General features: G+C 40.0%; 1 protein-coding gene across 2 annotated transcripts in view; it reads left to right on the top strand.

Annotated features, from left to right (window-relative positions):
* ugt8 (UDP glycosyltransferase 8) overlaps positions 1 to 13,186 on the top strand; it is an 85,791-nt gene that overhangs the window by 68,860 nt on the left and 3,745 nt on the right. For both annotated transcript variants that reach the window (XM_043696937.1, XM_043696927.1), the window contains exons 4-5: positions 5,653 to 5,729; positions 9,647 to 9,866. In XM_043696937.1, coding sequence (XP_043552872.1) covers positions 5,653 to 5,729; positions 9,647 to 9,866 — 297 coding nt within the window. The remainder of the gene's footprint in view (positions 1 to 5,652; positions 5,730 to 9,646; positions 9,867 to 13,186) is intronic.

Here is a 13,186-nt window from a genome sequence, read left to right as displayed (position 1 = left end):
TATCTAATCCTCTGTTCATCTTGTATGTCTCTATCAGCTCCCCTCTTAGCTGCTGCCTTTCCAATGAAAACGGCATGGTATGAGCAGCTTGGTGGCTCAGTTGGTAGCACTGCAGCCTCACAGCACCAGGGTCCCAGGTTCAATTCCAGCCCTGGGTGACTGTCTGTGTGGAGTTTGCACATTTTCCCCGTGTCTGTGTGGGTTTCCTCTGGGTGCTCTGGTTTCCTCCCACAGTCCAAATATGTATAGGTCAGGTGAATTGGCCATGTTAAATTGCCCATAGTGTTAGGTGTATTAGTCAGAGGGAAATGGGTCTGGGTGGGTGTGCTTCAGCGGGTCGATGTGGACTTGTTGAGCCGAAGGACTGTTTCCACGCTGTAAGTAATCTAATCCAATCAACAGACCAAAGTGTCTCAGCCTTTCTTCATAAGATCTTCTCTCCAGACCAGGCAACATCCTGGTAAATCTCCTCTGCACCTTTTCCAATGCTTCCACATCCTTCCTGTAATGGGGTGACCAGAACAGTACACAGTACTCCAAGTGAGGCTGCACTAGTGTTTTGTATAGTTGCAGCATGACAATACAGCTCTGGAACTCAATCCCTCTACCAATAAAACCTAACGCACTGTATGCTACCTTAACAGCGCTATCAACCTGGGTGGCAACTCTCAGGGATCTATGTACATGGACTCCAAGATCCCTCTGCACATCCACACTACCAAGAATCTTTCCATTGACCCAGTATTCTGCCTTCCTGTTATTCTTCCCAAAGTGAATCACCTCACATTTATCTGCATTGAACTCCATTTGCCACACCTCAGCCCAATTCTGCAGTTTATCCAAGTCCCCCTGCAACCTGCAATGTTTTTCCACATTGTCGGCTACTCCACCAACTTAGTGTCATCTGCAAACTTACTAACCTATCTACCTATGCCTGCATCTTGATCATGTATAAAAATGACAAACAGCAATGATCCTCAAACAGATCCTTGTGCCACACCAGGCCTTCAGGCTGAATATTTTCCATCAACCACCATTCACTGCCTTCCTACAGAAAGCCAGTTTCTAATCCAAACTGCTAAATCACCCTCAATCCCATGCCTCTGCATTTTCTCCAACAGCCTACCATGTGGAACCTTATCAAAAGCTTTACTGAAGTCCATGTACAACGTGTCAAATGCCCTACCCTCACTGACATGCTTGGTCACCTTCTCAAAAAACTCAGTGAGGGTAGGGCATTTGACATGTTGTTCACCTGCCCTTGATGAAATCATGTTGACTATCTGCAATTAAATTGTTGCTTGCTAGATAATTATAAATCCTATCTTTTTTAATCCTTACCAAAACTTTTCCTACAACAGACGTACAGCTAAGAAGCACTTCTGTTAATAAGAGGAAAATGTCCCACAAACATTTAAAACAACGCAGAATGGATTGAATACAGCTAGCAGTCCATCTGAATCATCAGCAAAACTATGAATGGTATTGTAGACTTGACCATCAAGTGGCATGGTTATCAGTAATTTGTTTGCTCAGTTTTGGTTCAGCCAGATATATTCCAAACTTTATTGCTGTCTTCATCCAAACATTAATAAAAGAACTCCATTCCGAAGGGTAACTGTCATGTCATAGCAGCATTGACTAAATTAGCAATAAAAAGCTCTAATAAAATTGAAATCCATTCAAATGAGGGCTAGATACCTATTGGCTGAAATCAAACCTAGTATCCACAATTGATGTGGTGGTTGAAAGCCAATAATCTCAGCTGCAGGGAATACCTGAAGAGGTTCTTCAGGCAAATGTAATTTGCGTAATATCTTCAGTTGCTTTGTCAGTAATCTTTCCTCTATGCTAAACTAATTTGCATATTAGTGTAAATGTGTATCATTTGCAACTCATCAGGAAACTGAAACCATCTGTTTCAGGCTGCAACAAGACCTGGGAAACATTCAAGTTTGGGCTGATGACATTAGTAAGTCATAGTCCTGCAACACCAGTGCCAGATGATAACCATTTCCAGCAAGCGATAGGGAATCTAGCTGTGTCCCTGTGATATTTAATAACATTACAATCATTGAATTCCCCACCATCCTGAGGGCTGCATTGGCCAGAGTCTTAACTAAAAGAAGAACACAAGTGCTGTGGCTACAAAGGCAGCTCATATATCACAATTGTGGTATGTGACTCTGAATCAAACATGCAATACCTTTCCAACATGTGCAAAACGCAAGTCAAAAGTGTGCTGGAATTGTGTCCACTTGCTTGGATGAGTGTAACTCTAACAGTTCATCCTCTAAAGAAGTCTGAGCATTCACAGAATAAACCAGGAATGTGTTCACCTGCACCCTCCAGTAGTAGAGACTTGCACATCAGTGCTATCTAGTGAACACATCATTGATACTTTGCAGCTGATTGACAAGAAACATCTGTGATCTGTGGCATTCGGAAGGCTGCTAAGCTCATGCAGAAGATATGTGATTGTTTCTGGCTATAAGTGACATGTTCAGCCTGCAGAGACACTCCTGGAACATTGAACAGGTGTGTCAAAGGCACTCTGTATTCTTCACAATAAGGTGGAGGTGTCTTTCAACATTCTCACTTCTATGATTGCTCTGGCATATGCTGACTGTGTATCTAAACAAAGGGTGACAGACACCTTGGAAATGCAATTCCAACAGACTCTTCAGTCAGACATCTGCTTGGACCTGCTCTTCAATGAATTGGCCGTCAAGCACCCATAGTAAGGAAACAGCAGTTGGATCTGCAGGGAAGGAGAGAAAAAGAAAGCATACTGAAAACACTAGTGGCATGGGTCTAAATCTTAAGTTATTACTTTTTATCAATTTATTTTCGCTTGCATAAACTACAGTGCTATAATATTTTCACTATAGAACCTGATTTAAGTCAGATCCATGTATCCAGTATCTTCAGACATTCTCAGGATGTAAGAAATTACAAATGTCAAATATTCTCATCTGACATAAGCACCCAAAGTTTTTTTCCCTCATCTGTCAGAGATTCGTGAATCGTGACTTTGAAGACTGCAGCCAAGGTGTTACATATTTATGGAGGGAAAATGCCAGGGCCTGACATCCATACATGCTTTGACACTTCTCTCACTCATATGGTTTGTGAGAATACAGATCAGTATTGATTATATGCCTCTTTAGGAGATGATGTCCCATACATGAGGTTTATAAGGGAGCATAGTGGCATTCAAGGCTAAGAGATGGTGGAGTTGGCAGCTCATATGTTCACTGTTCCTCTGAGCATGGTGATATAGAGGTAAAAGCTACACAAAGCACTGTCAATTAAAGGCTGTCATAGAGGATGTTCAAGAAAATCACGACCATGTTAGTCTCCACACAGTGAAGTGTTGGAGTGATGCAAATAAAAGAAGGGTCAAATGAGCTTTTTCGTGATAGCTCTTGAGGGAATGGACTGCAAAAATCATGCCATACCTTGATAGGTGATTTCAGAGCTATGTAGTTTTAGTCCTATGTAGAACAATTATGCATCGTTGGTTCAATAGAAGGTATTATTGGCACACTGACATAGTATAACATTAAATCAACAAGACAAAAAGTAAGGAACAGAAAACAAACAAGTTAGACATAATTTATGCTGTTAAGGGGCGACTGCCAGATGAGCGACTGGGTTGCATTATCAAATGAAGCTTGAAGCTGAACCCAGCTTAGTCATGCTTGAAGTGGATGGCAATAAAGTAGTCTCTGCATACGCCCCAATCTCTGAAACATTGCTCTGCCATTCTGTTGTTGATAGCCCTCATTATTCACCTGATCTTCAACCTCATTGTATTTCCCATAGAATGTTTTCACTGTCTTATATTGTCTACATTCAGGATATCCCTGGTTTATCAGCTCCAGTAGTAGATGCAAGAAACTCTGTCTGGACCAAAGTATAAAGCCCTGCTGACATGATTCAAACATTTTAACCTTGCCTTCAGTCTTATGGTCTGTTTCACTATATTCCTGGTGGAAGTATGAACAAGGTTGTACATTAGTTCTGAATGAAATCTATTCCTAATGAAGGGTTTTTGCCTGACTCACCAATTTTCCTCCTTGGATGCTACCTGACCTGCAGTGCTTTTCCAGTGCCACACTCTTGACTCTGATCTCCAGCATCTGTAGTCCTCATTTTCTCCTCCAGTAGTTCTGAATCAGCCTAAATGCTTCGTGGAGGTGCCATTGGGCCAGGCTTTGAGGGGATACCCCTTGACTCCCAACAGTCAACCCTATACAGAGAGTACTTTGGAATGAAATCTGAGATGTTCCAGAATGTTTTTTTATTCATTCATGGAATATGGGCAGTGCTGGCTGACTGGTATTTATTGCCTGTCCCTAGTTGTTCTTGAAAATGTGGTGATGAGCTGCTTCCTTGACCTGCTGCTGTCCATGTGCTATAGATAGACCCACAGTACCATTTGGGAGAGAGTTCCAGGTTTTTAATCTTCTGTAACAGTGTTGTTCCAAAGTTTGAGAATAACAGCAGTGAAGCCTATATTCACCATTGCTCTTTCTTTCCTTGGTAAATATGTCCTGCTGCTTCCCTCTGAAGATTGCATGGCACCTCTGGAGATTATGTTGTAGCTGGGCTTGAAGTTTTTGTCCCTACTATCTCCTCTTCCTGTTCCTTCCCAGTAAAAGCAAGGCCAAAAGGAAGGAAGGGAGGAAAGAAGGCAGGCATGGCATCTGACATTTTAGCTCTGTCAAACATAATCTGTTGGGAAAAGTTTGATCACATAGCGATGTTGAAGAGATGCCTGAGCCTTGATAATCTAGTTGAATGACATGCCCTCACACAGGATAGTATGGAGGCTTCCCAAGGAGGTTGGCATAATGGCTCAATAAAAAGCTCTGAAGTATGCGAGTTTGCTAATTGCATACGAGCAAACTGTACTGTTGTGTTCCAGTTGTGATTAGGCTTCTGCCAATAGTGTTTTAGTACACAAGGTTTTTATTGACAAGACAGAGTTTGCCTGCCTCTAACTTGGACTGAACACCTTGTGTGCTAAAAAGCAGGCTCAGACAGACCAGATCCTAGCTCTAAGTCAGTGGTAAAAGTACCATATAAATGCATACAATGTCTGGCTGTGTCTGTGCAAAATGACTTGCCACAAGTGTGCAGATCTATGCTGGTCTTCAACGGCATTGTAAATGCAGGAAACTATCAAGTTGTGAAAAAGTGAGGCTGACACCAAGTCTGATGATATGAATCTCGTGCCTTGCTGATAAAAAACCGAAAGAACAGCAGATGCTGTAAATCTGAGTTCCATGATACTTATTTGGATGTAGGGTCCAGAATGAGTATGCCTGTTGACTGTTGAAGAACCTTGTGTCTCATCTAAAGAGAAGCTGGCACAGATTTTCTACAAGGTGCAGTGCATGCTGATAGGTGCAGATACTTGTTTAAATAGTTAAGTTTTTGCACACTAAATTGTGGAGAGAAAGATTGAATGTATGGTATTATTACTGATAAGCTCATTTTTGTGTATTTGCATATCAACAAATGGAAAGACTCTGAGTTCACTAAGATACAAATGTGAAATTCTTTGAAGTTTTCTTTTCACTGCAAGTACAAGAATTTTCCTTTGTATGCAGTATGACAAATTCATATCATTTGTTTTTCTAGGTATTCTGGAAAGAAGCCTGTCAATTTGGGAAATAATACAAAGCTTGTGGAATGGATGCCCCAAAATGATTTACTTGGTGAGTGAATCAGGAAAAGGCTGGGTGTTTGGGAGACATTCATGTAGGACATAAATGCTGGTATTGCCCTTATTGGGATAAAGGCCTCTTTCTACACTTTTTAACTATTTCACTTCTAAATCACTTCTTTGGCTTTGAGGAGCTTTGGAACAGCTGATGCTTATGTAAGATGTTACAGAAATTTGTTACAGCAAAGACTGTTTATATATCCAATTTCTTTTGGAAAGTATTTACTAATGCTTTCGCATCCTTTCAGGCAGTGTGTACAAGTTTTCTAATGAGATACGTTCTTTATTTCATATTACAGCTTTCCCAATGAATCTTGAATCTGTTACTGGCCCTTAAATTACAAACGGTTTCTGGTAGTTTATTCTGTTGGAGCTCTTTATGAATTTCAACAGCTTTATCTGATCTTATTGTAACTTTCTCTCTGTTAAGAGCAAGGTCAGCTTCTCTAATCTCTTCACATAATTGAAGTCCTATTACCCTGGTACTATCCAGTAAAAATCCATGTGTGTACTCTCCAAGACCTTAACAGTCAAAACTGTGGTGCTGAGAATTTGATGCAGTGCACCAACTGGTGTTGACAGTGATTTATCAAAAAGTTGCTTACTTTTTTATTGTATGCATTCATTTATAAAAGTCAAGGATTCCGTGGGTTTTCAATAAGGTGTTCAGATAAACCTGTGAATGTTTGTCTTCCTGAAATCCCTTTAAAATTGTGTCATTTAGTTTGTATTGTCTGTCCTTATCTTATCACCAAAATACGCCACTCCATGTTTCTATGTTAAATTGCATCTGTCATATGTCTGCCCATTTAACTGCTGTAGTGGTAATGTTCTGGAATAGTAAACCACTCTAAAGGGGAGATGGGTTCAAATCCAACCATGGCAGATGGTGAAATTTGAATTCAATAATTTAAAAAAAAAGTAAAAGCTAGTCTAATTGCACCTATGTAGTCATTTTTAATTGTTGTAAAAACTCATCTTGTTCATACATGTCTTTAGGAAGGGAAATCTGCTGTCTTTAACTGGCCCAACTTGGTGTACATGACTCCAGGCGCACAGTGTTTGATACTTAATTAGCTCTCAAGGCCATTTCAGAGGGCAGTCATTTTCAGGGAAACAAATATAAGCCTTGCCATTGAAACCGATATCCCGTACAAGAATGGAAGAAAAAAAACTTTTGTTACCTCAAAATGTTTAAATTATGAGGAGGAAAAAGTGAAGACTGCAGATGCTAGAGACCAGAATCTAAAAGTGTAGTGCTGGAAAAGCACAGGAATTCCTAATGAAGGGCTTATGCCTGCAATGTTAACACTTCTCCTCAGATGCTGCCTGTCCTGCTGTGCTTTTCCAGCACCACATCTTTTTACAATGTTCAAATTATGCCTAGTACACCAAGATATTAATAGACATCACAAAGACAAGTATCCTAATGTTGACTCCTTGATAGCTTCACTGTCCATTTCCTTCAGTTCTGGAAAAAAAGATTTAATATTGCTCTCTGCTTTCTGTTGCAAAGCAAGTATTTTCTATCTGCAATGTCGCTTTCCTCTAATTCCATATATGTCAATTGCACTGACAAGCCTATTGTGTGGTACATCTTCAAACATGTCCATATATCCAGGTGTTTTGGATTTATTGGTCAGGCTATTAAATTCCAAATGTATCTAAGCCCAATTACCTTTGCTTGATTTTAAAATCCTTTTCTCTATTACAAATGGTTTGTTTGTTGACAGTTGCATCATTCAGTTCAATTTGCAAAGTCTCAGATAACAATACCATTGCCAAATTCCACATCAACATCTGAGGGCAACCATTGACCAGAAACTGGACCAATCGTATCCATGTATGTCATTACTACTACATTAATGGGTATTCTACAACACATGGCACACTTGACTTCCTAAAGCCTATGATGTACATAACACAATTTGAGATCTGAATGGAATGTTCTCTTCCTTTGCAACTGCAACACTCGAAGTTGGGTGCAGTCCTCAAACAAGTCTGGCAGTTGACCTACCAAGTTAAACATTTACCAGCTCCATCATTTGCATGCACTGGCTACAGTATGGACTGTTCATGTAGCAGCAAGTAATCAAGGTAGCTTCAGTGACACCTTCCAAGTCCAAAACCGCCACCATATTCAAGGGCATGGGCAGTATGTGAATCAAGACAATATTCATTACCACCTTGACTGTCTATGCCTTCCTGCCTTGGGGACGCAAACAATTCTTCAGTCAGGTTTTTAAAAACTAAATTCCAAACCATATGGACTTATAAAGAATTTCCTGCACCTCCAGGTTGGTGATTATTGTCACAGCTCTGCTTTTTGTTGAGAACCTTAAACAAGGCATTAAAAGTCTCGTCAATACAGTAAACGTTTTTAAAACATGTGGTATGTTTCATTTTTAAGCCCTTACTTGGAACAATTCCATCAAATTATGTTAAGTGAATTTTTTTCAGAAATCTTGTTGGTTATTTCTGGCCTCAAGGTTACAATGAATTGTATGTAATGTGAGATAAAAGATGTAATGTGCAATGTGATTTCTCAGTTCAGCATTCCACACTGAAATTCCTTTTAACAATAAATTCACAGCCAACATTTACAGCAGTGTGGGTATTTTTCTGTAGGTAATTCTGTAGGGAAAGTTGGCATAGATTTTCATAGAATGTATGACCTACATATAGTTAGTCTTGGCATTAAGAGACAGTGATCAATTATTTTGGATTACAGGACATACAAAGTTAATATATAGGGAATAATTGCATCAAGGCTGACAGGATAGCAGAATTCCTCTTTTCCTTCCAACCTCTGCCTCTCAAAGTTACACCCCAACCTTTGATACATGTGGATGAATGGAACAGGCGCTTACCAAAACTATTTGGTAACGATGAGCACATACCTAAGGGCTCTTACATTGATAGTGCTGTTAAAGTCAGATAAATGATTCTTACTGTTTTCTGTAGCACCTTTTGGAATTGTGATCTGCATCAATGAAGCTAATGTCAATAAAGACTAATCTTCTCATTACTAAGCGGGGTGTGGGAGGGCAAGCTGGTTCTGCACGCTCCCACTTTGGTGCAACAATCACAACATAGGTGCCCTGAATCCATAGGACATCAATTTCTCAAGTTGACTTAGATCCTTTTTCTCTTCTGAATTTTCTGGCTGAATTTTCAGTGGTGTGCCAGATTTCCATAGGTTCCTTCAACTATCTAAATTCTACCTAGCCTAGCATACTTTGTGATATTGTCAAGAATTCAATTTCTTTAATAAAATTAATATGCAGCAATTTAGTAGGATATTTAGAAGCTAAGTAAAGCATTGCATTTGCAGAAGATTTCTGATTTTTTTTTTCTTCCGTAATTGGAGAAACAAATCCATTTAAATATGAAATCTCAAAGTCTACTTTTTTTGCCCACCCCATACCAGCAAAATGTTGTATTTATACAGAACTTTTAACATAGTAAACCATTCAAGGCACTTCACTGGAACCTTACCAAAGTTTCACGTCAGGCCAGGTGAAGAGGTGATAGGCAAATGATGAATAACTCGGCCAGTGATTTGTTTTGAGAGACAGAAAGCGTGCGAAGGACAATGAGACTTTGGGAAGGCTTATAAAATTGCATTGAATTATTAGCCTATACAGTGCCATCCTGGAATAAACAATGTGTATTGATCAATCGGCAGCATTTCTGTCACAGATGGCTTGTTCAGATCTTGGACAAGTCTTTTTTCTATTTTGTTTGGGTTTCTTTTCCTGAAGAAAACATACATTTCGTTAAATAGTTTTATGGTGTTTGCATCAAGTGTTATGTATGTTAAGTTGGATATATTGTATTGTTTTTGAAAATATTTACTTTTGAATTATATCATACTGACAACTAATAGATTTATTTGTGTGACAATAGGTCATCCAAACATCAGAGGATTTCTAAGCCATGGTGGTCTGAATGGTATCTTTGAAGCAATGTATCATGGTGTACCTGTAGTTGGGATCCCTCTTTTTGGTGACCACTATGATACAATGACCCGTGTGCATGCCAAAGGCATGGGCATCTCATTAAACTGGAAAACAATGACAGAGCATGATCTATATAATGCAATGTTGACAGTGATTACTGATCCACGGTAAGGGGATGATTTTTCTTCTTGCCAGTATATATTTTTAAAAGATACAGCTGGCTTTTGTTCCTGTAAAAGAAAAGGTGAACAAGAAAGTGTATGGAGATTTTAAAGTTAGTCATAACAGAATTTACAAATGTCTTTTTTTAAAAGTATGCAAAATAGAACACGTTTTTAGAATTTTTCTAAAATCTTTGGTTGCATGTTTGAAGAGTTTGAAAGTGATTTTCACGCAAGTTGCAAGGTGTAAAAGTGCTCTTTCACCAGAATAATGCTGCATATTGAATAGCAGCATGGTGGGGATGGGTTGCACAAAGGTAGTGACCTACCTTAAACTTAGGCACAGAAATGATTGATCCATGTATTTAAAGTTGTAAAAGTAATTCGATAGAATAAATACAGTGGAGCCATTTGCTCTGGAGCAATCCTGAAGCAAGGGATGTAAGATTAGAGCTATGGCATTTGAATGAAATCAGGATGCTCTTTCCTCACAAGGATGGATATGTGGAACTCTTTCATCGAAAGGTTCTAGTACACTGAGATGATTGAAATTTACTGTACTAAGGATGATGAATGCTTGCAATGCATTTCCCAGGGAGGAGATGATGTTCAACAAGATCAATATATTTTAGCAACTTGATTGACAGTTGTCTAGAAATGAATTGAGAAATTTGGTTCATATAATCCCTACAGTGCAGAAAAAGGTTATTTGACCCATTGCATCTGCACCAACCCGCCAAAGAGCACTCCACCACCATTCTATCCCTGTAACCAGACGTTTACCATGGCTAATCCACCTAACCTGCATATCTTTGGACTGTGGGAGGAAACTGGAGCACCTGGCGGAAAGCTGCACAGACATTGGGAGAACATGCAAATTCCAGACAGGCAATCACCCTTGTGTTAGTAAACAGCATATTTTGGTTTGAATTCTGAGACAGACTAGATACCCAAACATTGTACTTTTATGACTTGTGCATTTCAAAAACTAAATGTAAATTCAAATCTTGAAACCTGCCAGTTTGCATTCGAGAGCCTTTATGCCTGTTAATCTATCCTATTGTGCCAAGTAAAATATTATTTCAAAACATAAACATCATCAATGGTTAACATGATTTTAGAAAATAAGTTGAACAGTTCAATAAAAAAAATTCTGATTTCTATAATGTATGGCGGCTCAAAACTAAAAGAATTACTTTCCAGCATTCCTGTCCTTGCTTTTCTGTGGGGAAAGGATAAAACAATGGATTCCAAGTTAGTCAAATATTGTCTGCTTTCCACCAAGTATATGTATTACTCTTTTCAGGAATTCGAAAATAGTAATCAAGTGATAAAACCATAAGAGCTAGGAAAAGGAGTAGCCTGCTTTGTGACTTGATAGGATCATGGTAATCCGGCATGCCTCGCATCCACTTTCTTGTCCTTTTCCTGAAACCCTTGATTCCCCTATTCATTAAGAATCTATCTCTGCCTTAAATATACTCCTCAAACCCTGTGGTAAGGAGTTCCAAATGCACTCAACTCTCAAAATAAATTCCTTCTTATATTGACATCCCTTTGTCTTGAGATGATGCCCTCTAGTCATTGCTTCTCCCATAAGGGAAGCATCCTCTTAGCATTTACCCTGTCAAGCCCCTTTAGAATCCCACACATCTCAATGAGATCACCTCACTCTGCTAAACGCGGTGAGTAGAGTCCAAACCTGTTTAGTTGTATGTTCATAAGACAATCCCACTCTACCAGGGATCATCCTAGTCAACTGTCTCTGAACTACCTCCAATGAAACAATGTATTTTCTTAAATAAGGGGACTAAAACTGCTCTGAATACTCCAAATGTGTTCTCATCAACAGCTTGTACAATTGCAATAGGACTTCCCTACTCTGTGCTCTAAGCCTTGAATGAAGGCTCAAACTTTTCATTAGCCTTTCTGGTTACCTACTGCACCTGTGTACCAGCTTTCTGTATCGTCCCAAGACCTTAGTGTTGCAGCTTTCTGCAGTTCCCTTTCATTTAAGTGGTATCCTGCTGTTTTGTTGTTCCTCCCAAAATAAACAACTTTTTCCACATTATAGTCTATTGCCAACTTAACCATACAACAGTAACATGTAGGAGTAGAACTAGGCCATTCGTCGCATCGAGTTTGCTCCACTTTTTGATCATGGCTGGTATTTTTCTCAACCCTCTTCACCTGCCTTCTCTCCATACCCCTTGATCCCCTTACCAATCAAGAACCTAACTATCTCTGTCTTAAATAAACTCAATGACTTGGCCTTCACAGCATTCTGCTCTCTTTTTCAGCCCTCTTCTTCCCACCCCATCCTCTTTCAGTTTCCTTTTTTCTAGCAGCACACTCTCTGACTTAGAGTAATATAGATGTACAGCACAGAAACGGACCCTTCGGTCCAACTTGTCCATGCCGACCAAACTTCCCAACCCAATCTCGTCCCACCTGCCAGTATTTGGCACATATCCCTCCAAACCCTTCCTATTCATATACCCATCCAGATACCTTTTAAATGTTGCAATTGTACTAGCCTCCACCACTTCCTCTGGCAGCTCATTCCACACATGTACTATCCCCTGCATGAAAAGGCTATTCCTGGTGAAGGGTTTTTGCCCGAAACATCGATTTTCCTGCTCCTCGGATGCTGCCTGAACTGCTGTGCATTTCCAGCACCACTCTAATCATGAAAAAATTGACTCTTGGGTCTCTTTTATATCTTTCCTCTCTCACCTTAAACCTATGCCCTTTAGTTCTGGACTCCCCCACCCCAGGGAAAAGACTATCCATGCCCCTCATGATTTTGTAAACCTCTATAAGGTCACACCTCAGCCTCCGACGCTGCAGGGAAAACAGCCGTAGCCTATTCAACCTTTCTGTATAGGTCAAATCCTCCAACCCTGGCAACGTCCTTGTAAATCTTTTCTGAACCCTTTAAGTTTCACAACATCTTTCCGATAGGAAGGAGACCAGAATTGCACGCAATATTCCAAAAGTGACCTAACCAATATACTGTACAGCTTCATCATGACCTCCCAAAACCTGTAGTTGAAACTTTATTGCTGGAACAGCACAGCAGGTCAGGCAGCATCCAGGGAACAGGAGATTCGACGTTTTGGGCACAGGCCCTTCTTCAGGAATGAGCAGAGAGTGTTCAGCAGGAGAAGATAAAAGGTAGGGAGGAGGGACTTGGAGGGGCGTTGGAAATGTGATAGGTGGAAAGAGGTCAAGGTGAGGGTGATAGGTTGGAGTAGGATGGAGGCGGAGAGGACAAGAAGAAGACTGCAGGACAGGAAGGCGGTGCGGGGCTGGAGGGACCGGGC

This window comes from Chiloscyllium plagiosum, chromosome 1 (assembly GCF_004010195.1).
Source record: "Chiloscyllium plagiosum isolate BGI_BamShark_2017 chromosome 1, ASM401019v2, whole genome shotgun sequence".
In the NCBI taxonomy this organism is placed as follows: Eukaryota; Metazoa; Chordata; class Chondrichthyes; order Orectolobiformes; family Hemiscylliidae; genus Chiloscyllium; species Chiloscyllium plagiosum.
The sequence above is the reverse complement of the archived record's forward strand: the minus strand, read 5'-3'. Positions and strand labels throughout refer to the sequence as shown.